This window comes from Pelodiscus sinensis, chromosome 4, assembly GCF_052426305.1.
Source record: "Pelodiscus sinensis isolate ZL-2025 chromosome 4, ASM5242630v1, whole genome shotgun sequence".
NCBI classification, from domain to species: Eukaryota; Metazoa; Chordata; order Testudines; family Trionychidae; genus Pelodiscus; species Pelodiscus sinensis.
This window is the reverse complement of record NC_143055.1, coordinates 77,382,501-77,410,000: the sequence shown is the minus strand read 5'-3', so window position 1 is coordinate 77,410,000 and position 27,500 is coordinate 77,382,501. Positions and strand designations below refer to the sequence as shown.

General features: G+C 39.6%; 1 protein-coding gene across 10 annotated transcripts in view; it reads left to right on the top strand.

The window, feature by feature from the left end:
- The window catches only part of GRIA2 (glutamate ionotropic receptor AMPA type subunit 2), a 140,138-nt gene that overhangs the window by 104,016 nt on the left and 8,622 nt on the right, over window positions 1-27,500 (top strand). For all 10 annotated transcript variants that reach the window (XR_331991.5, XR_012904186.2, XR_012904187.2 and 7 more), the window contains 4 exons: window positions 551-661; window positions 1,839-2,045; window positions 2,579-2,949; window positions 9,123-9,321. Coding sequence is in view for 7 of the 10 variants with exons in the window: in XM_075930123.2 (XP_075786238.1) it covers window positions 551-661; window positions 1,839-2,045; window positions 2,579-2,949; window positions 9,123-9,321 (888 nt within the window). In the remaining 3 variants the exon portion in view is untranslated. The remainder of the gene's footprint in view (window positions 1-550; window positions 662-1,838; window positions 2,046-2,578; window positions 2,950-9,122; window positions 9,322-27,500) is intronic.

The following is a 27,500-nucleotide window of genomic DNA, read 5'->3' as shown; positions in this document are numbered from 1 at the left end:
ATTATAGCTTATTTTATTTTAAATACATTATGGAAATTTGTTTTGTTTCCTTCTGGTTAGAGCAGATAAGTGAGAGCAACTACCTCAAAGAAACATTAATGATGACTTTCACAACTGATGATGCAAAATACAACTTTGCAGAGAATAAATGTCATTAATGCATTCTCTAAATGTGATTTTTTTTTCTCTCCCACATCACAAGCCATTCAGAGAAAAGCCAAATAAAGTAGCAGTGAATATTTCGTCTTTATTTTTATAATCATTACACTTCTCCTTCATGACTTTTAAACCAAAATCAAATGATATGTGCTTGAAAATTTCAACCAGTGTAGTAGGAAAAATTAGTATTAAACTCTGTCTATAAAAATCTGTCTATTAGCTCATCTATCTATTTCTGTCTAATTCCTGCATGTTTATATAGGTAAAGCAGTAGTTACAGTAACTTTCTGTGGTATATTTGGAGTCGGTATGGTATGCTTGAATGTAATAAGATGTTTCCATGCAAAGGTTCATATTCACTAGTGTCCATACATTCTACAAACTTTTTCAGATTGGATATTGGAGTGAAGTGGACAAAATGGTTGTGAATCCCATTGATGGTCCTCTTGGGAATGAATCCTCAGGACTAGAAAATAAGACTATTGTTGTCACCACTATTTTGGTAATTAACTTAAACACATTCCTTGTGAGAACACAATCTATGTTTTAGTAGTATAATGAATTGTTGAACCACATTGTATTAGTTTACTGTTATGCCACTTCATACCTATAATACAGAAGCCTCTAAATTGCTATTTTTATGGAATATAAATGGAATGAGTGATGCTGCCCAATTGCTGTTAAAGAAAGGATGATCAGTACATGGACTTGCTTTGTAAAAATCAACGTTATTTTGACTGGTAAACTTAGTTGGAAAATTATTAAAAAATCTGTGCCAGCTACAAGTAACCAATAGCCTGATTTCTAAGACCTGTTTGTCTGAATGGAAAAATTGTATTTTTTTAAATCCACTTTCCATACTCATTAATAAATGAAGTTCACTAAATTAACAAAAAGTATTTAGGAGCATCAGAGATTTATCTGTAGCCATTTTGAACCTCTTTACCAAAATGAAGGAATGAATAAGAAACTTAATCTTCTGTGTCATTTTAAGAGAACATTATATACTGTTTGTAGTAATGTCCTCTAATTTATACAGTTTCTTAACCATGGATATATACTGGGAGAGAAACCAGCTGTTTTGTCTGAAAGATTTTTGTGGAAAATATATTGGGGCAAGAATCATTGTGAACCTATGATTTTTCACCTATTTTGCTAGTGGTAAGAATATTGCTGCACAGCTCTAGTTTATTGTTTGGACCCCTTCAGTATTTCTATGCAGATATTGTAATATTGAGGGGGTGAGTGAGAGAGGTAACTGAAAAACCGGGAAAACCCCTCTCAGATATTACAGTTTTGAAAAGAAAACCCCACAAGCCACACACTAATACGCAAATGTACAAAAGTAAACTAAAAATATATATTAACATCTCTTCTCTCCACAGTGTATACACAACACCCATTACACTCATGGTAATCATGTAAATCTCTCTGGGACTGGTTATACCTAAAAGTATTAGCCTTTAAATCTGCCTCAGAAGCCTATAATTTTAAATGCTATAAAACACATGTTGAACTAACAATGGAGGCGACAAATATAAATGACCCAGAACTTTTGTGAATGAGATGGGTTGGATTTTCTTCTTTCCTGTCTAAAATCAAATATATTTGTATAATAAATGCACCGATACCACAGTTATCTCTTCATTGGCTAGCTAAAAATCAGTCTGTCTGTGTAGGAATCTCCATATGTCATGATGAAGAAAAATCATGAACTGCTTGAAGGAAATGAGCGATATGAGGGCTACTGTGTGGACTTAGCTGCAGAAATTGCTAAACATTGTGGATTCAAATACAAGCTCACAATTGTTGGGGATGGCAAGTATGGGGCCCGGGATGCAGACACAAAAATCTGGAATGGGATGGTTGGAGAACTTGTTTATGGGGTAAGAAAACTTTTTTAATAACACCTGTTATGACTGATGATTGTGAGGGTTCTCTCTCTCATGCAGGAAACTTGTCTGAGTTATGTTTGCTATGGAGATTGTTTTGATATGAAAAAAAATTAAAGATTAAAACATGTTTAACATATTTAAGTTTGACTTTAATATGAAAGTTAAATGAAGGGAAAGTGTCTATCTTTTTTACCCTACAGATACAAGTTAATAAGCTTTGCTAACATATTTTAGGTACCAAAAACATTGAAAAAGTATGTCTAAAAACTGTAAATGCCATATAGCATACATATGTAAGGAAAAGAGTTAGAATAGTCTAATCAGATACTTGTATACATGCTAATAAGAACATTTTTGCTAAAGGTTACCAATTAGCTTACCCTTCCATAGGATACTATCAGTGAAATGACTATCATCCATGTCCCTCCTGTCCTATTCTTCATTTGTGATATGCAATAACAATGAAGCCATTTCTTATTAATGATCACCTTAGTTATTATTACCATACTTTGTTTCCTTTACAGAAAGCCGACATTGCAATCGCTCCATTAACTATAACATTGGTGAGAGAAGAGGTGATTGACTTCTCAAAGCCCTTTATGAGCCTCGGGATATCTATAATGATCAAGAAGCCACAGAAGTCTAAGCCAGGAGTGTTTTCGTTTCTTGATCCCTTAGCATACGAGATCTGGATGTGTATTGTTTTTGCCTACATTGGGGTCAGTGTAGTTTTATTCCTGGTCAGCAGATTTAGTCCATACGAGTGGCACACTGAGGAGTTTGAAGATGGAAGAGAAACGCAAAGTAACGAATCAACTAATGAATTTGGGATATTTAATAGTCTCTGGTTTTCCCTTGGTGCCTTTATGCAGCAAGGATGCGATATTTCGCCAAGGTTGGTTACTTGCCCATTTCAGCTTTGTGCATTTTTGGTCTCAGATGGAGTTTCATGGTGCATATATAGTCACTCTCAAGAGGAAACTGGTTACTGACTTTCTTTTCCTAAGAGTTGAAAAGTCCTTGAAATGAAAATAGTTGCCATTGGTGCAGGCAAGTGAAATATTCGATCGATATCCTCCTAACGTTGATCATACATTTCCCCAGTGAACTTATATACACCATGCAGAGGCTGTAAAATGCATAAGGTTCCTTCATTCCATGCCTTCTTGGAGGGGTACCGTGTTTTTGCTGCATATTCCCATTTTACAGTGCATCTGGTTAACAGTAACTGTAATGGGAAAAAAGGGTAACACATTATTCATTAGCAACAGAAGCAGCACTTTCCCTCCATACCATGTCACATACATATTAACCTATCATTTTTCCACAGAGAGAGCTCTAGAAATGGGAAAAAAATCTCATCCATTTCCTCTAAAGCCATGTGAAGTGGTTACAGACAACTGCTTTGATTTTGCATGGATCAGTTTTATAGGAATTGTGAAGTAAATTGCTAGGATGAAAATAAGGATCTGATTCATTAAAAATACATATACCTCTCTTCAAGTATTACATGTGCTTTGGAAGACAAGTGAGCACTTTACTTTCCCCACATTTTTTTCATTTACAGTTCATTAAAGATTCTATTTCCTTTGTGCACAAGCAGTTGGGGCATTGATTCAGCAAAGTATTTTGGTGCATGTATAATTACTTTGCTGAATCAGGACCCTATGTGAACAATTGAAATATGACAGTTGGGACTATAGGAATTAAATCAGAGGATCTTTCTAACCATGAGGTGTGAGTTCACCTTCTTTTCAACATTCTAACACAGGAGAGGGGAAAATTCTTTATCCTCTGAGTTTGTGTCTGATTACACTGTAATGTATGAATGATTACTTTTGAGCAAAACAAAATGGAAGGTATCAGCAAAACCTCTTGCTAACATGGCATTTCTCATGTGGTGTAGCCAGGGGCACCATTTCAGATTTTGGTTAAGCGGATATCTTTAACCATGATTCCATAGGCTACTTATGCACTTGAAAACTCTAATTTTCTGTCAGATAATTTAGCAGTTAGTTGACAGAAGCCTTGTATCTAATCTAATTCCAATACAAAAGAAGACAAATAAATATTACACAGATTCAGCTTAATAATACAGTTCTGACATCTTGTGGCAAGTCACTTAAGGAGTACTGTTGGGTTTAGAATTTTAATATATATCCTTATTTGTTACTAACTCCGCAGAGAGAAAGAGAGAAACCCTTTCAGAACTCCTGGGTTCTATCTCAGCTCTGGGAGGGGAGTGGTATCTAGTTACAGCAGAGGGCAGATACATCTTGGTTCTATGTAATAACATCAGAATGGCCATACTGGGCCAGACCAAAGGTCCATCTAATTCAGTATCCTGTCTTCTGACAGTAGTGAATGCCAGGTGCTTCAGAGGGAATGAACACAACAGGTAATTATTGAGTGATTCATTCCATCACCGTTTCCCAACTTCTGGCAAACAGAGGCAAGGAGTATGTTGTTGGATCCCTGCCCATACTGACTAATAGACATTGAAAGACTTATTCTCCGTGAACGTATCTATTTCTTTTTTGAACCCTGTTATAGTCTTGACCTTCATAACATCCTCTGGCAAACAGTTCCACAGGTTGACTCTGAAGACATATGTTCTTGATTCTTTTAAAATCTGCTGCCTATAAATGTCATCAAGTGACTCCTAGTTTTGTGTTATATCAAAGAATATATAACACTTCCTTATTCAATTTTTCTGCACCATTCGTGATTTGATAAAGCTCTGTCTGTCATGTCCCCAATCATCTCTTTTCCAAACTGAAAAGTCCTCATCTTTTTAATCTCTCTTCATATGGAATGAGCTCAGTACTAATAATTTCTGTGGCGCTCCTCTGACCTTTTCCAAATCCAATATATCTTTTCTGAAGTCGGATGATCAAATCTGCACACAATATTTAAAATGTAGCCATAACATGGATTTACATAGAGGCAATGTGATATTTTCTGTCTGATTGTCTAGCCCTTTCCTAATGAGCCCCAATATTCTGTTAGGTTTTTCTTTTTATGCTCGCTAGACATGGAGCAAATATTTTCAGACAATTATCCACAATAACTCCAATATTTGTTTATTGATGGGTTCATCTAATTTAGACCACATCATTTTGTATGTATATTTGGGATAATATTTTGCCATGTGCATTAGTTTGCATTTATCAATATTGAATTTCATCTGCCACTATGTTGCCCCGTCAGTCACTCAGTTTTTTGAAATCCCTTTGTAATTCTCTGCAGTCTCCTTTGGACTTAACTATCCTGAATACATTTTGTATCATCTGCAGATTTTTCCAGTTCACTGTTTATCTTTTTCTAGATCATTTATGAATGTGTTGAACAGACCTGGTCTCAGTACAGACCCCTCTAGGATACCACTATTTACTTCACCCCATTCTTACCAGTTATTCCCATGCTTTCCTGTCTTTTAACTGGAGTGCCTGACAATGCTTTAGGGTTCATCTAATGAACCTTAGTTTACTTTAATGACAAGCCTTTTGTTACTTTAATCATCCTGCCTCTGTTTATAAATAAACTCCCTGCCACAAAGTCTGTGCTGATTCTATCTTTGGAATTCATCACACTCAGGCTATGTTGCAGTAAAGAGCTCTGTCTGGGCCTAAGGTGAAGGGAGGAGGCTAGAGCCCCTCTCACCCTCTAAATGGTGCCCCTGGGTAACAAAACATGAGAACTGCTACACTTTGGTTTGTTAAAATGTCAAAAGTAAGATTAGCACATTATCATCACAAAAGATATATAAAATTCAGATTATTTTTAGATGTACTTGGCAGATATGGTGTCAGTACTGTGTGTGAAATTCCCGTTTTCTTTTTAATCACAATTCATAAATGAAAACATTCAGTTCTACAATAATCTCTTTGTCTTTTTACTGATGTATTACTAGAAAACTAATAAGGCTGAAAACTCAATCTGTGTTCTTATATCAAGCCCATCACTATGGTTATAGAGCAGCCAACAAATTAACTAAAGTGAAAAATAAAAAATCTCTACTTCCTCCAAATTATACAGAGGATAGCATAGGCTGTGTTTGGACTAAGATACTTTTGCTCACCATTGTTATCACCATTTCATTTCCACTAGTGGGAACAGTATGGGACACATTAATGAAGACACATTGACAATGGGTCCTAGAATTGTAAATACCATGACCTGCTCTGAGTAGATCAGATCACATAGGACCTAATAATAGAGATGTAGCCCAGTTAGTCTGGTCTTGCAGAAACAAAAGACAGGACTATGCAGCACTTTAAAGACTAACAAGATGGTTTATTAGGTGATGAGCTTTTGTGGGCCAGACCCACTTCCAATACACTAGTGTTCCTACCATGGCTACTACAGGTAGAGTTAGAAAAGTGGTAACAATGGTGGGTAACTTTAGCAGTACTTTTTTAGCACAAGGAGGACTTCTGTGACCCCCATTTACAAAATGTACATGCACTCTTTTTAACTGCCAAATCCTACCTTTGTACATGCAAAGCATCATGTGCAAATTGGGTGACTGTGTACACAATTGAGTAATTGGGTACAGAATTACCTGATATTGCTGTTAATGCTCATTTGCTTGTATAAGTGTAAGTTATTTCTGGTGCACCTCTTGCACCCACCTTTGAAATTGTGGTTCAAAATGTATGTCAAAAAAAGATATTGTTCATTTTAATAGGGGTGGGTATTATGGGAAAACGGAACATAAATGGTAACTAAATAGCTTTTACATGTAAGGTACAAGGCAACTAAAGAAACAGTTGTAATAACACTAAGTTTGATTCTTCTTACAAAGATTATGGAAGTTTGCCCACCTGAGGACTGAAAGATTATGTTCATATTTCTCTAAATTATTGCCAATTACCTGTAATGTGAATGTAACATTCAGCATTAGTGATTTTTAAAGGCAGAAATTACACACATATTACCTTGCAAATACATAGCACTTATCATGTGATCAACTCTTTAATTATTACCTTACAAACAGAGAGCATTAGGATGGATGTTGTACCCCCAACATGATTTTTTTTCTCTGAGGGGAGAAAAGGATTTGCAGAACATAGTAAAATCTAGAAACAATAGGATGGGATTTCAGAATTTCTCATCTATAGACCGTTTCAGTAGCATATTCTGGGCTGTATACTAACATTTATTTTTAAGTAGAGCTTCTAGTGAGAGAGTCCTGCACAGAGCTAGGTATTCTGAATAGATCTTTATTACCACTGGGGTTTGCTGCAATAAGAGTCACAAACATGATTTGTCTAGAATTGTTTCTCATTTTTGTTCCCAGTTTTAAAAAATCAGCTTTATAGAAATAATTTCCGTTTCTTAAAATCTCAGAATTTTTTCTGACTTAATATATTTCTTATTACTGAGTTTAAATTTGCATTTACCTATGTTAGGTTTTGTGATTGACATGTAATTTTTTTATACATTACGTAGTACAGATACACTAGCAAAATATCTGAGGTGCAGTACCACTGTATTTATGGGCTTCCTATGCTCAAATATACTCAGATTTCTTGCCAAGTTATTAAGCACATTCTCAAAGGTTATAGATATATCTTAGTATAATGTTTTGCTAGGAAACAGCACAGTAATAAATTGGAAAATTTCAAGTGTAGACTGAAGTTTGACTTTGATATCAATAGCATTAGCAGTTCTATTATATTTTCCCAATTTTGAAAATAATTGAATTTCTCTACTAGTTAACTCTATATTGTTTGATCTATTTTTCTTGAGATTGCTTTCCTTTTCATTGACAGGAGATGCAAAACAATGATATCTCTCTCTCTCTCTCTCTCTCTCTCTCTCTCTCTCTCTCTCTCTCACACACTCACACACACACACACACACACACACACACACACACACACACACACACACACACACACACGGTATGTCTACACTACCCTGCTAGTTCGAACTAGCGGGGTAATGTAGGCATACCGCACTTGCAAATGAAGCCCGGGATTTGAATTTCCCGGGCTTCATTTGCATAAGCGGGGAGCCGCCATTTTTAAAACCCCGCTGGTTCGAACCCCGTGCAGCGCGGCTACACGGGGCACGAACTAGGTAGTTTGAAATGAGGAGTAACGGTAGTTCGAACTACCTAGTTCGTGCCCCGTGTAGCCGCGCTGCACAGGATTCGAACCAGCGGGGTTTTAAAAATGGCGGCTCCCCGCTTATGCAAATGAAGCCCGGGAAATTCAAATCCTGGGCTTCATTTGCAAGTGCGGTATGCCTACATTACCCTCCTAGTTCGAACTAGGAGGGTAGTGTAGACATACACACACACACACACACACACACATTGCAATTAAAGTATCAGATGACTATTTAAAACCTGTACTTTTTCTCACTCCATTTTATTGTAGTGACAGTTTTTCATGTCTATTCCCCAGTTTGCTAAATGCTTGTATTTTCAAAAATAGTTGTTTATTATTTAGTTTATGAGATTCACTTGGCTAAAGCCTACTGCAAGTAGCACTACCCATTTTTCTACATATATTAATTTCCTTCTAATTTCTGTATGTCCACAGCAGCATAAGTCATTGTTTTATGGATATCATTCTTTGTCTGAATGGCTCATGAAAATAAGCAGCTTTGAACCTTTCAATTTTTAAGTTTATCTGAAATGCTGTTTCATTGGTGGTACTTGAATTCCTTGTCTGTTTTTTCATGTGTCATGTGCAGGACAACAAATGAGAAAGCATGAAAAGCTTATTTGTTAATGTGGCACACGGTGATTTAAGCAGTTTCATTCCAGGATATTCACCTCTCTGAAGAACTGGGGCACTAATTCTGCATAAAGTAACCTCAAGCCTGGAGTCCTGATTTCAGCGAAGTCCACCAGATCTAGTGAAGCTTACAGTCTCACTCAGCAGAACCTTACAGTGAATTAATTTCCTGTTTGATTAGCTTGCACAGCAACAGTACAGGATAACCTGAAGTATTTCCCTTTGTTATAATGCATCATTTGCATTAAACTGATAACTTGTGTTCCTTTTAGGACATTCATTTCATTTTACAAGTCCATTTCATACTTGTTATTAGATCCCTGTCTGGGCGCATTGTTGGAGGTGTGTGGTGGTTCTTTACCCTGATCATAATCTCATCCTACACGGCTAACTTAGCTGCCTTCCTGACGGTTGAGAGGATGGTGTCTCCCATTGAAAGTGCAGAGGATCTTTCTAAGCAAACAGAAATTGCTTATGGGACGCTAGATTCTGGCTCCACAAAAGAGTTTTTTAGGGTAAGAATTTATTCTTTCCTAGCTTTCTGTTTTGATCTTAAATAGTCATTCAGTCATCTAACTTTTTTTCCTAGTTTTTTTTAAAAGGTTTGTATGAAAATGTTATGTACACCTCTGCTATATCACAAAAGTAGGGGATTCCTTGTCTACATGGGCAAAAAGCCTGTACCACTGTTTTTTTGTGTAAAAAAACTTGAAGATTTTGTTTAAAATAAATTCAAAGTGAAACGTGGTTAAAGGCAGATATACTTATATAATATTCCACTGCAAGGAAAAAAGGAAGGGCTGAAAGTACAGAACAGCTTATTCTATTTGTTTGAGTAGCATAGCAACAAAATATATTTATATTATATTTATACTATATTATAATATTTTAAAATATATTGTAATACAGTGGTATCTCAGGGTATGTCTAGACTGCATCCCTCTGTTGACAGAGGGATGCAGATTAGGCAGGTTGACATTGCAAATGAGGCAGGAATTTAAATATCCCATGCCTAATTTGCATAAAAATGGCCACCGCGTTTTACAGACTCAGCGCTTTGTAGGCAAAAAGCGGCAGTCTAGAGGGGGATCTGTCGAGAAAGAAAGCCTTTTTCAACAGATCCCTTATGCCTCATTCAAGGAGGTTTACAGGATCTGTCAAAAAAGGCTTTCTTTCTCGACAGATCCCCCTGTAGACTGCCGCTTTTTGCTGACAAAGTGCTGAGTTGGCAAAACACGGTGCCCATTTTCATGCAAATTAGGTGCGGGATATTTAAATCCCTGCCTCATTTGCAATGTCAACCTGCCTAAACTGCATCCCTCTGCCAACAGAGGGATGCAGTCTAGACATACCCTTGGAGTTTGATTCTTTAATACCATACTAACTTTTTGTTTCAGAACATATGAAACAAATTTTGATACACTTTTTGTGTCCTCCCTCCAAAAGTTGGTCTCCCAACAGCCTTAAAATAACAGATTCTAAGCTGGGCATCTCAGAAAATTCAACAGGATACTAGTTTTGTTCAGATGAGGAATATGTGTGCTGTGTTGTATCTGTGCTTTCTTTGATATGGCTGTGTTTGTGAGGTGGCAGTGGGTTTGAAGAACTACTCTTTGGAGAAATCATTGTGTTATTATCTTAATTTTGTAAATTAAGGTTCTCAGATAAGAATTTAATTGAACAGGAACAGCTAAGGCGAACAGGAACAGCTAACAGGAGAGTTCTCCAGGTAAAAGAGGGAGTAAAAACGGGACCCTTGTAGAGCTTCTGAAAGGTTTGAAACCTAGAAGCCTCTGTTAATTGGCTGAGCCTCAGTCAGGGGGAGGGGCTACCAGAGCTATATAAGCCGGTGACTCAGCGACCAGGGAGCTTACGAACAGGAACAGCTAACAGGAGAGTTGAGAGAGGGAGGTTATAGGGGGAGGTTAGAGGGCACTAGTGACTTTGGGCCTTCTTTAAAACATAACTCTTAGAATAATCTATATTCCAGAGGTTTAAAAAGAATCCCATTTACACCTAAACTTATTCATTAGAAAAATGGAGACAGAAGCCCAGCAGCAGAGTAGGGGCTACCCTGTTTATTGCGTAGAGTGTAACATGTATGATTACCTGCCCTGTGGGTGGGTGGCGTATGTGTGCACTCGTTGCAAGAAGCTCCTTACCCTCAGAGACCGAGTTCGGGCTTTGGAGGCCAGGGTGGCTGAACTGGAGGAGCTAAGGGAGGTAGAGAGCTATGTTGATGAGTCTTTCCGGGACACTATAGTACTGTCCCACCTCCAGTCTGAGAGCCCCAGTGCTCTTAAGGAGGATGAAAGTCTCAAGGGAACAGGGCATTCAATGGGAGCAGAGGGAAACCATCTCATAGTTGGGACCCTCCTCCCAGAGGATGTTGCGGTATCCTCTCACACTGAGGATACCTCTGAGGGGGAGGGAATGCCAGTTAGGAAGAGGCGGGTGTTAGTAGTGGGTGATTCGATTGTTAGAAACATAGATAGTTGGGTTTGTGATGACCGGAAGAACCGTATGGTCACTTGCCTGCCTGGTGCGAAGGTTGCGGATCTCTCGAAGCACTAAATATTAAAAAGGCTGTAGAGCAGTTTTTAAACTAAGAGATGGGGGAAAGCCGATTGGTGCGGAGATGCACGTAAATCGGAGGGAGACTTCTCTTAGAGGAGAATCCATTGATAGAGACTCTCTAAGCTGTAGTCAGAAAGAGAGGAGGAGAGAGGACAAACCATGAGCCAGAGCAGACAAACAACCGCATTCAAAGGAATCCAATGCATCAGGGAAGGGCAGACAAATAAGCAGTGGCAAATTTTTAAAGTGCTTCCACACAAATGCTAGGAGTCTGACTAATAAGATGGGTGAACTAGAGTACCTCGTATTAAATAAGGAGATTAACATAATTGGCATCACTGAAACCTGGTGGAATGAGGAAAATCTGTGGGACACAATCATACCGGGATATAAAATATATAGAAAGGATAGAGCAGGCCGAGTGGGTGGCGGAGTGGCACTGTATGTGAAAGATAATGTAGAATCAAATGAAATAAAAATATTAAATGAATCAACATGTTCCATAGAATCGCTATAGATAGAAATTCCATGCTCCAATAATAAGAAATTAGCAGTAGGGATATATTACCGACTACCTGACCAGGACAGCGATACTGACATTGAAATGCTGAGGGAGATTAGAGATGCTACCAAAATAGAGAACTCTATAATAATGGGGGATTTTAATTACCCCCATATTGACTGGATACATGTCACCTCAGGAAGAGAAGCGGAGATAAAATTTCTCAATGGCTTTAATGACTGCTTCTTGGAGCAGCTGGTGCAGGAACCCAGAAGGGGAGAGGCAATTCTCAATTTAGTCCTAAGTGGAGTGCAGGATCAGGTCCAGGAAATAACCATTATAGGACCGCTTGGGAATAGTGACCATAATATAATAACATTCAACATTCCTGTGGTGGGAAGAACACCTCAGCAGTCCAGCACCCTGGCATTTAATTTCAAAAAGGGGAATTACACAAAAATGAGGAGGTTAGTTAAACAGAAATTAAAAGGCACAGTAACTAGAGCCAAATCCCTAAAAGCTGCATGGAAACTTTTTAAAGACACCATAATAGAGGCCCAACTTAAATGTATACCCCAAATTAAAAAACATAGCAAGAGACCTAAAACAGTGTCACCGTGGCTTAACCACCATGTAAAAGAAGCAGTGAGGGACAAAAAGGTATCTTTTAAGAAGTGGAAGTCTAATCCTAGTGAGATAAATAGAAAGGAACATAAACACTGTCAAATCAAGTGTAAAAATGTAATAAGAAAAGCAAAAAAAGATTTTGAGGAACAGCTAGCCAAAAACTCAAAAAGAAATAACAAAATGTTTTTAAGTACATTAGAAGCAGGAAGCCTGCTAAAAAACCTGTGGGTCCCCTAGATGATCAACCTATAAAAGGAGCAATCAAGGACGATAAAGCCATTGCAGAGAAACTAAATGATTTCTTTGCTTCAGTCTTCACGGCTGAGGACGTTGGGGAGATTCCCGAATCTGCACCGTCCTTTGTGGGTGATGAATCTGAGGAACTGTCCTGGATTGAAGTGTCATTAGAGGAGGTTTTGGAACAAATAGAAAAACTTATTGTTAACAAATCTCCGGGACCGGATGGCATTCATCCAAGGGTTCTAAAAGAACTCAAATGGGAAATTGCTGAGCTATTATCTGTAGTTTGTAACATATCCTTTAAATCGGCTTCCGTACCTAATGACTGGAAGGTAGCCAACGTGACACCAATATTTAAAAAGGGCTCTAGAGGTGATCCTGGCAATTACAGACCGGTAAGTCTAACTTCAGTACCGGGCAAATTAGTCGAAACAATAGTAAAAAATAAAATTGAGAAGCATGTAGAAGAACATAATTTGTTGGACAAAAGTCAACATGGTTTCTGTAAAGGGAAATCCTGTTTTACTAATCTATTAGAGTTCTTTGAAGGTTAACAAGCATGCGGATAAGGGGGATCCAGTAGATATAGTATACTTGGATTTTCAGAAAGCCTTTGACAAGGTCCCTCACCAAAGGCTCTTGTGTAAATTACATGGCCATGGGATAAGAGGAAAGGTCCTTTTTTGGATTGAGAACTGGTTAAAAGACAGGAAACAAAGGGTAGGAATAAATGGTAAATTTTCAGATTGGAGAGGGGTAACTAGTGGTGTCCCCCAAGGGTCAGTCCTGGGACCAATCCTTTTCAACTTATTCATAAATGATCTGGAGAAAGGGGTAAGCAGTGAGGCAGTAAAGTTTGCAGATTATACAAAACTGTTTAGGATAGTCAAGACAGAAGCAGACTGTGAGAGACTCCAAGAAGATCTCACCAAACTCAGTGATTGGGCAGCAAAATGGCAAATGAAATTTAATGTGGATAAGTGTAAAGTAATGCACATTGGGAAAAATAACCCTAACTATATGTACAGTATGATGGGGGCTAATTTGGCTACGACAAATCAGGAAAGGGATCTTGGAGTTATCGTGGACAGCCTCTGAAAACTTCCACGCAGTGTGCAGTGGCGGTCAAAAAGTCAAATAGGATGCTAGGAATTATTAAGAAAGGGATAGAAAATAAGACCCAGAACATCTTACTGCCCCTGTATAAAACTATGGTAAGCCCACATCTGGAATACTGTGTACAGATGTGGTCTCCTCACCTCAAAAAAGATATTTTGGCCTTGGAAAGGGTTCGGAAAAGGGCAACTAAAATGATTAGGGGTTTATAACGGGTCCCATATGAGGAGAGGTTAAAACGACTGGGACTTTTCAGTTTAGAAAAGAGGAGACTGATGGGGGATATGTTAGAGGTCTATAAAATCATAAGTGGTGTGGAGAGGGCCGATAAAGAAAAGTTATTTATTAGTTCCCTAAATAGAAGAACTAGAGGTCACCAAATGAAATTAATGGGTAGCAGATTTAAAATGAATAAAAGAAAGTTCTTCTTCACACAGCGTGTAGTCAACCTGTGGAACTCCTTTCCAGAGGAGGCTGTGAAGGCTAGGACTATAATAGAGTTTAAAGAGAAGCTAGATAATTTCATGGAGGTTAGGTCCATAAAAGACTATTATCCAGGGGATAAAATGGTGTCCTTGGCCTCTGTTTGTCAGAGGCTGGAGAGAGATGGCAGGAGACAAATCGCTTGCTCATTGTCTTCGGTCCACCCTCTCTGGGGCACCTGATGCTGGCCACTGTCGGTAGACAGGATACTGGGCTAGAAGGACCTTTGGTCTGACCCAGTACGGCCGTTCTTATGTTCTTATGTTAATTTAGTATTAATATCCTACTGGAAGTGAAAGGGCAAATTCCGAAAACCAGCAGAAAGCCACATAAAACCATTTGTATATGAAGATATTTTCTCTCTAATCCTGGCAATAGAAAAATTACAGGGAGGGATTTTTCTTTGCGGCTTTTATCAGTTACATGGCATAATAGCAAAACTGTATGAGGTCAGTAAGGATAGTATGAGTTTTCTCTGGATTTTCAGGTATCATTTGTAGGTCCACAGTGAACTATACGTACTACCAGCTTGTTAATAGTCTGTGATCAGGGGTAGGATCACCTCTTCCTCGTAGGGGTGCTGAGGCGAGACTTAGCCTAGCCTTGCCACTAGGCCTTGGCCTTCTCAATAGCCCTGCCTCTTGTTCCCCTCCCCCCGAAACTCCACTCTTTGCCTAGACTGGAAGCCAGAACCAGGCTGTGTGCAGCACTAGCTAGCTGCTTGAAGCCAATAAAAGCCACACCGATAGGGGGACCAGGCTCCAGGGTCAGCAGAGCCATTGTGGGGGGCACTGACTACAGGGGGCAAGGCCCAGGAGCCTGAGCTGGAACAGGTCAATGTGGGCGGCTGTGGGGAGCCCCTGATTCTGGCAGCATACTCTGGTGAGAGGAAGGACATAGGCTTGGCACTGCTTTCATTCTCCCCCTCTCCCCAGCCCCTAACCTAGGCTTTCTTCTCTGATATTACTGGAGCTGGGCACCCAGCCAGCAGCTGCCACTCTCTCCATTCTGAATGGCCAGAGAGTGGCAGAGAGTTGAGCAGACAGAGAGGGTGGTTTCACCAGGGGTGTGGGTGAAGGCAAATGTCTGGGTGCCTATGATCACACAGAAAAAAATGTCTGAACCGAAGCAACCCTCTCACCATATGCCACCGCCCATGTCTGTGATAATACATTGTACCGCATACTGATAAGGGTAGATTTGAACAGTTTCCATGGAGATTTTTTAACTTTTAAGTTTTTAATTCTGTGTGCACACCAATGTAACCTTTGGGTGGGGCATATGTTTTTATCTTAATGTCACGGTTTTCATTTCTTTTTCTCCAGAGGCAATAAACAGTACAAGTATAATTGTGCACAGTTAAAAGATACCTCATAGCCCTTTCTAAGCAAGCACATGCCATTCAGAAGGTGAAAACTTCACAGAGAAAACATATTGCAAGTAACCAAAGAACGTACACGCATGCCAATAAGCTCATACCGTCAAATTCAGCTAGGGCTTTTGTCAGTCGTGCAAGTAAAATCCATTTCATACTGGTATGGAGAGGGAGAGGCACCAACTAAAGGGGAGCATGTGATTCTCCATGTAATTCCTGTCCACTCCCCAGCCAAGGTTCTTCTTGCTCTCCCTGTCCCTCTCCATGATCCATCTCATTTTGCCTGGGGGTATGTGTGCTCTGTTTTCCCTGCCCTCCCACTGTGCCCCTGCCCTGCACACAGCCATGCCAGAGGGGAGCTGTCAACTTTCTGCTTCTTTCCCTGCTGCACTTCTCAGGACAGTCTTGTGGTTCAGGGCTCTCTTAGGAATTACAGCAAGGAAAAGAGAAGAATCCCTAGCCCTGTTCTTCCATGGAACTGTGTCTCCATCTCTGTACAGCAGGGCAGGCCTGGCAGGGTGGAGCTCGAGGTTATACTCCTTTCCCTGCTGGATGAGTGGGGAAAAGAACATGTCTGCACCTTTTCCAGGGTCTGTTCCACCCCCAACCCTACCCCTACTGGCATGTCCTGCTGTATACAGATAGAGACGCAATTCTGTGGAAGGACAGGGGTGGGGCTGGGTGCTATACAGCTGCACTAGAGAGGAGGCAGAGGGCAGCTGGCTCCTCCTGTGTCATTCCATACTGGCTGTAAATATCTTGCTGCAATGGCATACTGGCACACACTGGCTTGTTTGTATTGTCAGCTGATAGGATTCAGTCCTTCAAATCACTCCAATGGGTTTTGTGTGGTCACAGGTTCATAACAGCTATTAGTTCAGAACAAGCTGTGAATCGATGTGATAGAGGTTTGGCCTTTGATTTAGGAGCAGGTAATCAGCATTTGCCCTCACAGCTTAGCTTCAGATGACTGGTTTTTACATAATCAGAGAGAGAAGGTGGGAATTTGCATTACTTCCCTTAGGTACATCTACACTGCACGGCTATTTCAGGATACCTCTGGTATCCCAAAATAGCTACCCCGTGTCTACACAAGCTGCTCGTTATTTTGAAATATTTTTTGAAATAACGTGCGCGCTATTTCGCCATCCCAATAAACTTCATTGCATGAGGAATAAGGGATGGCTCAAAATAGCATGTTATTTGGAAATTTGGCACTATGTAGATGCGCCAGATTTCAAAAGAAGCTATTCAAAATAGTTTCAAAATAAGATACGCGATTTGCATAGCTCAATTTCCGTATCTTATTTTGAGTTTAGGGTGCTGTGTAGACACACCCTTAGTTATTTCCCAGGAAATCTAATGTACATGTATTGTTCCAAAAAGCTCATTTTTGTGTGTCTCATTCTTCGATATAGTTTTTTTGATCATCCCTGCATGCCACTGATACATAGCCTTTGTATTTAATATGTAATTCAAAAAGATCTCTCAACGATATTGGAAGAAATTGCCATGACTGCTATCCTTATAAGGTTTGATTATATAGGCTGGGAGGACGGCAGATCTATTGATTAGTTTTGGGAGTCAGAAGGCATACATTCTGTTTCTTATTCTGCTGCTAATTAGTGTGTCTCCTTTTGGAAGTAAATTAGACATTTGTTACCTTGGTTTCCCTGTCAGTAAAATGGGGATAGTAAATTTTTGTAAAACACTTTGGGACCTAGGATGAAAGATGATGTTATATTTAAAAATTATGCATTGTAGATTTTATTTTAAGCAATTTACCAAGAAGAGTTTTCAGAATGGTTCTTCTTCATCTTCATCTGTAATAAAATGTGTCACTTTATTATTTACCTTACAAAGGAGAGAAAACGATAGCACCCTGTGCAGCATAATGCACATATGAGACTCAATTCTTACTCCAAAAGCTTACAGTCTAAGTAGGCAGACAATACAAATTCTCACATATATACCCCCCAGTGACCCAGAGGATGGAGTAAATGTCAAAGCAGTGCAGTATTTTCACTCTTGTGAATTTCTGCTGCAGCTAGCTGAAAAATCAAAAAACAGTTCTTTGCTTGTTCATGTTCACTCGGTTGTAGGAGTGTGTATGCAGTTTGCAAGCTGGAAGTTTTTCCCTCAGTGGTGTCTGTCAGGTAGACTCTGGTGCCCCCTGGTGCTGTGCACCTGTATAAAGAACCCAGCGAATCTTTCTTAATGCCTGTGAGGATTACTGACTGGAACTGCTCCCAATGCTAGAGCAAGCTGTTCTCAATTGGCTTTGTTTCTTTCATTTTATCTGAATAATTGTAGTTATTGTGTGTAATTGATAGTTAGACAGTTTAGTTGACACTTCTTCATCAGTTAGCAGTGGTCTGTCCACTCCCAGGGCCAAGGCATGCCTGGTCACTGGGCTTTAAATTAGGGATGTGAAGGACTAGTTGACTAGTTGCTTCCCCCCCTCCACCACTGCCTCTGTCAGGTAGAGGCAGCAAGGGAGAGAGGGGGAGAAGAAGGGGTACTTCAAGGTGGCAGGGCCTCTTGAAGTCTGATGCTAGACCCCAGGCTCCACGTGACGCTGCTGCTTTGAAAAGCTGCATGTAGCCCGGGGCCAGCTGGGGTGTCCCCAGGCTGCACACAGCGTTTCAAAGTGGCAGTGCTGCGTGGAGCCCAGGATCAGCTGGGGACTCCCCACCTGACCCCAGGCTCTGTGCAGCACTGCAGCTTTGAAATGCCATGGGGAGTCTGGCATCAGGCTCCTCACAGTGTTTCAAAGTGTCAGTGCTGCACGGAGCCTGGGGTCAGCTGAGGAGTGCCCATTTGACTCAGGCTCCACATGGTGTTTTCGCCTTTGAGGTGCAGCAACAGCTCTAGGACTGTTGCTACACTTCAAAGGTGGAGGCGCTCTATCGACTAATCGAATGGTCAATGCAAAAATGCATCGACTATTCTATTAGTCAGTTACCCGATACTTAACATCCTAACTTTAAGTCCTCTACTTCCTGCAACAAGGCTGTGCCTTCGAGTGACCCACCATCTGTTTAAAGTGCTTGGGTGAGGCTAACATCAGAAATTGCTCTCTAATCTGCTGTGATTTCTAACCTCCTATGAAGAAGAACGTGGGGTCTACGCTATAATTCCAAGTGATGGAAGCAGCTCATACTAACACTCCTCCAGGGGCTCTAGTGGTCTCTGTGGCTAATGAAAAGGAAAGGATTTTAAGATGCAACACCTAAAGCAAAGGACTCCAAGAAGTGGGACCTTTTCAATAGAAAGATTTATTCTACTGGATGGTTACAGCTTCATGTTCAACTAGAATCATAGAACACTAGAACTGGAATGGACCTTGAGAGGTCATCAGGTGCAGTCCCCTGACTTCACAGTAGGACCAAGCACCATCTAGATCATCCCTGATAGGTGTCTATGTAACCTGCTCTTAAATATCTCCAGTGATGGAGATTCCACAGTCTCCCTCCATGTTGAACTTTGACTCAAAGCGGTGAGTGTGGAAGATCAGCTGGACTACAAACGTACAGCAGTCATGAAACCATTAGTGTACAGAGGTCAGCCTTAGCAGCAGCAGCCACAGCAAAAATATGCATCAATTGGACACAATGTGAATTTATGGATCAAAGAAAGAGTATGCTACTAGGAATATGGAGGTGAAACCATAGTCATAATAGAAAAGTGACAGATAGGCTTTTCTGTTTTTCTCTGGGTTGTGGCCTCAAACAATGGGCAAAACATGAATAAAGCAGCATGTGACAGTGGTTTCACATAAATGTACTGATCTGTATGATAAGTTCTTCTACATTAGAATAAGAATCTGGACAGAGTTGTGGGGACAGCTGACAAGGACTGTAGCCCCTTAATAGGATTTGTGCTGTACGTCATCTCTTATCTGTCAAGTGTAGAATTCTGTCTTATGTTACTGAGTATGGTGATGCAGTGGAATTCCACCTTCTGTGTGCTGGAGTGACTCCATGAACACAGCACTTCCATGTTCATAGTTTCACCAAAATCCAGGGAGATATCAGTCTTCATTATGCCCCATTGAGTAACCACACATAAGGGTATTGTGTAATAGCCTGAGGCCCTTCCCTGATTTCTCCAAGCTGGTCAGTGTATCTGATGTCACATTAGTCAAGAGACATAACTGAGCTGCCTTGGAGAACAAAATCATTTCTGTTATCCATGAGTGCAAAAAAGAAAGCATGATAAACCAGGTCTACCTCAGGACAGCATCAGAGGAACAGAGACATAAAGCATGAATATTGTAGCTTGTAAGGTTAACATTCACTTTGAATAGTCCATGGAGCTTTTGCAGTTTTCATGATTTCCACTTGTTCAAATGTTCACTGAAAGCAAAAGGGACACAAATATATTCAAAGCCAGTTCATCGCGGATATGTTTGATGATACATGCCGACTCTGTTAATCAGTTATGTGCACAATTGAGGCACAAATTAAATTGGATGTTTTGGATGTTTTCATTTCCCTTATTTGTGAAGGTGTTTATTATTGAGTGGAAAGAAGAAATTATCTAGAAAAGAAAATTGAATGCCCACAGCAATAATAACAACAGTAATAATTTACAATCTAATCAGCCAAACAGCTGTATAAGGCCTTATTTAAAAGGTTTTTTTTATACCTGCTGCTGTTTTGGTCAACTCTATGCCAAAATGAGGACCAATGATTCAGTCAGTCCATCACGCCTGGCAGTTATGATCATTTAAAGGACAGATTCTTTCTATTCTGGTACCCAGAACAAAATAGCAAATAGAATTTGTTGCATAATAATCTCTTAAACTTGGAAGGAAATGCAGAAATGCAGGTCAGGAAATGTGTCTGTTTATGCACAACCACAAGGTGTTTTGATTCTTAAGGCATTCTCTGTTTTACATTTACTCTTTACACTGTCCTCGTCACAATAGGATATGAACATTTTACAAAAAGCTGTAGATTCCAAAAATCTGAGATAAGAAATGTTTTCTAAGGCCTCTTGAAATAGCAGTGAAGGGTATTTTAAGTGGCACATGCATTTCCAGGGCTAGTCCTAGATGGCCATGTCAGAGAATCAGAGGGCATGAGGCACTCTCTTGTTTTCCTGCATGGACTACTTTTACCGTAGTTTGCAACTTGAGAAGGGAAGTAGGCTCTGAAGAGCAAGAAGGCATGAGATGAAGCAGGGACTGGGTGGAGCCTTATTCTGCATATCAATGCTGAAATACACTGTGCCAGTTTACTTTCTCTTCAGAGCAGAGAGGAGATTAGGAGACAGATTTGGGACTCTCTCAGACTGGGTTGAGCACACAACTACACGTACCCCAATGAATCCAGAAAATGTCAATGATCAATAATACTTCTATATTTTCTTTTCTGTGGTTTACAGAAAAGTCAAGTGAAAAAAGAATGTGCCCAATTCACCTTTAGAAGGGAAATATAGATCACCAGATCTTTGAGCTACCCACCCCTTTGCTAGAAAGAGCAGGAGAAGGTTCACATCCCAGTTTAAGAAGAAGACAGAAGTAAATAAAATGTTAGATGAAAAGAGTGCTAATTTCATCTGTGTCTTAGAATAATGGTTTGTTTAGTTAAGCTGGTTTGGTTTGGTTTTGTTAATGTTGGGCAGAGGAAATAAAAAGAAGTTTTAGCTGAAATAAAAAGGAAAAAGGAGGATGTGAGGCAATGTCATGGCTGAGGTGCTTTGGTATTTGCACTTTATTAATCACTAGTGAAGGAAAAAATCTGACCTTTCTTTGGACTGGAATAGTCAACATGTCCCATTCTGAACTGTGCTCCCTTGTAGTGCAAGGTTGTTACACCTGCATAAAATGCAGAGAGACACAATTTATCCCAATGTAGAAGTGCATATTTTATAACAGAAATAAATACAAAGTAGTGTATTTCTTCATGGAAAATGTCTTCTCTCGAGAGTTATCGTTGCTTTCAGATATGGTTTCCCATTTATGTTTTTTTCCTTCATATTATCCAAATACTTTTTAGCAGCTAGCCCTGTGTTCCCAAACTTAATGCTTATCTAATTAATATTTCAGATGTAAATGAACTTCCAGACATCTTTTCCTACAGTATTTCAGCTGTTATTAAGGAGAGCTTGTGTCTGATTTAGGAGGTAAATGTTTGCATACATGAGTTGTAAGTGATGTCACAGTTTTCCTAGCCAAAGTGCATTGTGCTGTGGCTTACATTTCATAATTAACTATGCTGGGTACAGGGAATTATTAGAATTACTGATATGGAAATCAATTAATATGGTGATCAGAATCACTGGGACAAAATAGTTCCTATATTAACCATGCTGAAGTATTCTACATGCAAGAATCAAGCAATCTACTGATAAGAATAATTTTGGGGCAAACCGCATGTAGTATGATAATCAGTCAAGTTCATTGTCATCTAATAAACAAGTTAAGCTGATTTGAATATGATCATGTCATGTAGTGTGTATAAAGTATAATCTCTGTGCCATTCATGTGTGAGTCAACATGACAGGAAAAAGACACTTTTTTGCAAATGAAAAACACCAGCCTCTGCAGTCCTATGATAATTTTCCAATGATCAGCCAAAGAACTGTAGTTCAGAAATTGAGCATTCCACAACCAACATTGTCTAAGATTCTCAAAGTCAGGAAAGCATCATACAAAACAAAGGAGACAGAAAAAGAATGTGGTCAGTAAAGGCACCTATGGTTAAGGTGATGCTTACAAAGTGGAACAGAAATGCCTCCTTAACTGGGGTGTCGATGGTGCAGAAAGTGGAAGACCTGGAGGCCCTGGCTGTTCCTGACTGCAAGGCCAGCAGTGGCCAGTAACTAAGAGGTGATTGCTTTTAAGAAAATGCAGTAGAAGACACAGACATTAGGCCATGTGAAGAATGGTTAGAAGATGAGTGAATCGAAATGAGACATAACTTCATTGAAAGAGACATAATGTAGGCGAACATGCAATTTACATTCAAGCCTGGCCTGATGGCGCGCACAGCTTTAAATCTGATGAAAAAGTGTAGGGGAGTGGGAGTCTAAAGAATTACTGCTCCGTTCATCTGTAAAGGGATCTTTTCATCATCAGGAAAAGTCATGGTGCTATATATGAGCTCATGATATTATAAATATTTTCCAGTTCTCTATGCTGCCATTTTATCTGCCTGGAGTATGTGACTGAAGGACTGGGATTAAAAATTTGGCCATGAAAGGCTACTTGTGTACAACTGCACAATCCATGTCATGAAAGATGTGGCACTGAGGAATAGCCTTCTTGAATTCCTACCAAAAACTATAACGTCTATCCTTCTACCATGTGATCCAGAATGATCAGAACTGCCCAGGAGTACTTTCACAAGCAAATAGCTCATACCGTATTGCACCACATTGATGATGAGAACAACAAAGCTACCACTGTAGAAATTTCAGAGAAGATCACTCTTTTTAATGCCATTCTGCAAATGCCCAATTTGACATTGATGCTTTAACAACCCAGAGTTGCTAGGGGAAAAAAAGCTCTGGTCACAGCACTCATCAAAGGAACAATTGTCACTGAGCCACCAAAAAAACCTCAATGCACATGAATTTGAAGAGTGGCTAGAAATCAGTGACAATGCTTTTGTTATGCAACATGGTTCTAATGATGACATTATGACTGAGATCAGACACCAATTGAAAGTGAAACCTGAAAACACTGCAGAGGTGGACTCTAATGATAGCAAGGTGGATACTATGAAAACTTTGACACAACGCCTTTTGTACAAGGGGTTCAATCATTATAGCCTCCTACATCACCTTGAAAAGGGTGCTGTGGATCATGCAATGATCCAGGAAACACTGGGCAAGTTCATAATCAAACAGTGACTGCACCACTGACTTGTGCATTCGCAATGCCAGACTCTGGTGACGGATGGTGACACTCCAAAGTAATAGTGATAGAGATGTAGCCGTGTTAGTCTGGTCTAGCTGAAACAAATGACAGAACTATGTAGCACTTTAAAGACTAACAAGATGGTTTATTAGGTGATGAGCTTTAGTGGGCCAGACCCACTTCCTCATTTCACATTTTTTCATTTCACATTTTTCATTTCACATGCGTTCATTTTTTTGATTGTATCACTTTGGTATATATGGCTGTGCCGATTTTCTTCCACATATTGATCTGAGGAAGTGGGTCTGGCCCATGAAAGCTCATCGCCTAATAAACCATCTTGTTAGTCTTTAAAGTGCTACATAGTCCTGTCTTTTACTCCAAAGTAATGTCAGTCAGTACTGTTAATCAGTCACTTTGTTAGTTTAGATTCATATTTATGCTATAAAAGTCAATGTAGTATATTTTCATATGTTACGTTTGTTGCAGTTCATTTGAGTAGTTTAAAAAAATTCTATCTTTGGATCTTAAACTTCAAACTCAATGAAAGGGGGAGGCATAGGGGTCAACAGTGATTCAAAAGAGCTCAGAGCTCCCAGCCACTGTGGCTGCTACTGCATCAGAGTCAGCACCTTGACCCCTGGGCCCTTTAAACTGCCACCGAAGTGTGGCACACTCCAGGCAGTGCTGACGGCTGAGGGAATGCACCATGGGACAGGCCGTGCTAATGACTGGCTGCCTCCATTTGCTGAAAACTCCGCCCCTTCCAGGAGCGTGGATCCACCCCCCACACATACACACATAAGCAAGGATGTTGGCTCCCCTGGCTAACTTATGCTTTATCTAAAGTTGTAACGTACTATACCATAATAATAATTGCCTTGAATAAAGGACCAGCTAAATAATTAGGTGATGAGGATGAGAATAATAGCGTGTTGCTCAGTTAGAAGATTAGTATGGTTTTAGTCCATGTTGAATACATTTTAAGTCTACAGAATTTAGTTAGTGTAATTGAGACATGAATAAAATTCTCTATTGAATAAAAACATTGGCTATTTAAAACATAAAAGTCAATTTCATTCATAGAATCAGCTTGTAAAAATCAACGACTTACAAGAAATCATCTGAGATGGATGTGATTCATATAAAAGGAGTGTACTGTACCATTTCTGTGTATTCCTGTAGTGAGGCGGAGTAGCCACCCACTGATCCAGAGGGGGAGGAGCCCCTCTGTAAGCCCTCTTTGGCTGAGCCTGACCCCATGCCCCTCCTCCCCCCACATGACTGGAAGTCAGGAGGCATGGCCAGAGCTATAAAAGCCAGCCAGGAGCTCAGATAGGGCAGAGTCAGCAGAAGAACCAGACATCTGCCCGAGATGTACTAGCCCACCCATGCCTCTTATTTCAGAGACTAACCTTGATCTAGCCTGGGACCTAGGACTAAAGAGGCTCTATGAACGTAGGCGGAGTGGCCACCCACTGGCCTAGATGGGGAAGAGACCCTCCATGAGCACTGATGGGCTACAATTCCCCACGTCCATACTTGCATTTCCTCTCACTATATAATCATAGATTTCCAAAGATTTCATCTGGAATAATTAAAATAAAAATAGAATAAGAACTAGTTGGTATTTTTCCTGTTATATCAGTATTTGATTGTTCACAAATTAGCAAGATTCAGTTATTATGCTACTTTACCATCTGTGGGTAGCAATTGCAATTTCTATCCTTTTTTTTTGTTTAACCTGGAAGGTCAAAAACATTATTGTACAAACCATATTCCAAAGCTGAAGTTCTGCTTCATGTAATATCAGATCACATTTTAGTACAGTTTTGGTAGACTATGGAGTTATTTTGGTAAATGACATACTAATGACATCATCCCATTTTAAGAAGAAAATGGAAAAGTTATCTGATGCCTCATAAAATGAATAGATAGTTAATTAATTTGATAAAGTGCTGCATAATTGAATTTCTTATTATCTTTGGGAAAGAGCCCTGTTTAATTAAGGCAATATTTTATATGTAAATGGTAGGTGGACTTAGCAAAAATAATAATTTTGAGGATGATGTCCATGGTATTTCAAAGGCATTTTTACTTTATAGAAGATTTTCAGTTCACATTTTTTAATACATGAAGAAATAATCAGATGCAAAGGAGTACAGGCAGTCCCTGGGTTACGTACAAGATAGGGACTGTAGGTTTGTTCTTAAGTTGAATCTGTATGTAAGTCAGAGCTGGCGTCCAGATTCAGCCGCTGCTGAAACTGATCAGTTTCAACAGCGGCTGAATCTGGAGGCAAGTTCTGACTTACATACAGATTCAACTTAAGAACCCCAGGCATCCCCAAGTCAGCTGCTGCTGAAACTGATCAGCAGCTGATTCCAGGAAGCCCGGGGCTGACTTGGGGACACCTGGGGCAGAGCAGCTGGGGTGCTGCTGGGTTGGTCCAGTGGCGCCCAGAGCGGCGCTACGGGACCAACCGGCAGCGCCCCAGCTGTGTACCACAGGCGTCCGGAGCAAAGCAGCGGAGCACGGGGGCAGCGGGACAGCCCAGACGTGCCGTGGCTATCCTGCTGCCCTCGGGCTCCGTGGCTTTGCTCTGCTTTGCTCCCCGTCCCCCTGGTCTGCAGAAAGCTATATATTATATAGCTTTGTCTGTGATGTATCAATGGCATTGATCATAGCATCAGAAGTACCTTTTATAGCTAGATTAAAATATTTCATACAATCACCAAGACATAATGCTATACTAGAGCAGTGAACTATAATAATAGAAAAGATTCTTGGTGATTTGTTTCATCAGTTTTATTGTCTATTAATGTAGCAGTTCTTCAATGGTTCATTCTTCAGATCATTTTGTAAATGAGATCCTTTTATGGTGCTTCTGTCCTATTCCTGATGGTTCTTTAGTCATATAAGGAAGTACTGTACTATAGTATATACTACTGAATCTATCCCTAATGAGTGGGTAAATACCCAGTTTTATCCTCTATCCACCCAAAATTCATATTCCTCCTTGCAAAATGTTTTGGTCTGTCTCCACTAAATGCTGTTATGTTCTTCCAAGTATAATTTAATTCACTGATTTGATTCACATTTTCGTATGAATAAAACATGTCTTCTCAACAGCAGCAGTCAAATTTAAATCAGATGCTTTTCTTCCTTTTAAAATGTATTTGATGTGACCATGTATATGTGATTTTTATACAGATAAGTAAGACATGCATGTATATATTTAATTTCAAATTACATTAAGAGAAGATTAAGGCTGAATACATGCCAAAAGTCAGGAAATGCCAGCAATAAAGTTGTTTTTAATTTGGTACTATTATATAACATATGCATTATTCTACAATCATAGACATTTTCTACAAACCTGCATGCACATGTCTAGCCTATAGCAATACAGAGAAACATACAGTGGAAATTAAAAGTTCAGCAGGCTTCACGGGCCTGAAAGATAGCCTTGTCTAAGTCCTGGAAGCAGTCTTTTGATCTGCAAGGTTTATAAACTTGGAATGAGCTGTAAACCACCAGGCAAGAATCTAAGAGAATTTTCATAATGTTAGTTTAAATTAGTATTTATATTTCCTCCACAGGCACCATTCCCTCATTCACTGTAATTCTTGAATATAATTTTGGACTCAATATAGTCAGTGGAAGACAATGAGGCCATAGAACATAAATGGCTTTCATGATACATGTTGGTCTGGCATAAATTGTAAGCTCTCTAAGGTGGGGGACTCACAAAGAATGAAATCTTGGAAACTATTACAAAATGTTATGAATACTTTTTAACTTATTTGCTTTATTTTTAATACCAATGAGTATTTGATGCTTTATTTAAAGCAGAAATATAATGCTAAGATACGTAGCAGGGAAAGAACTCCAATGTGGTTTA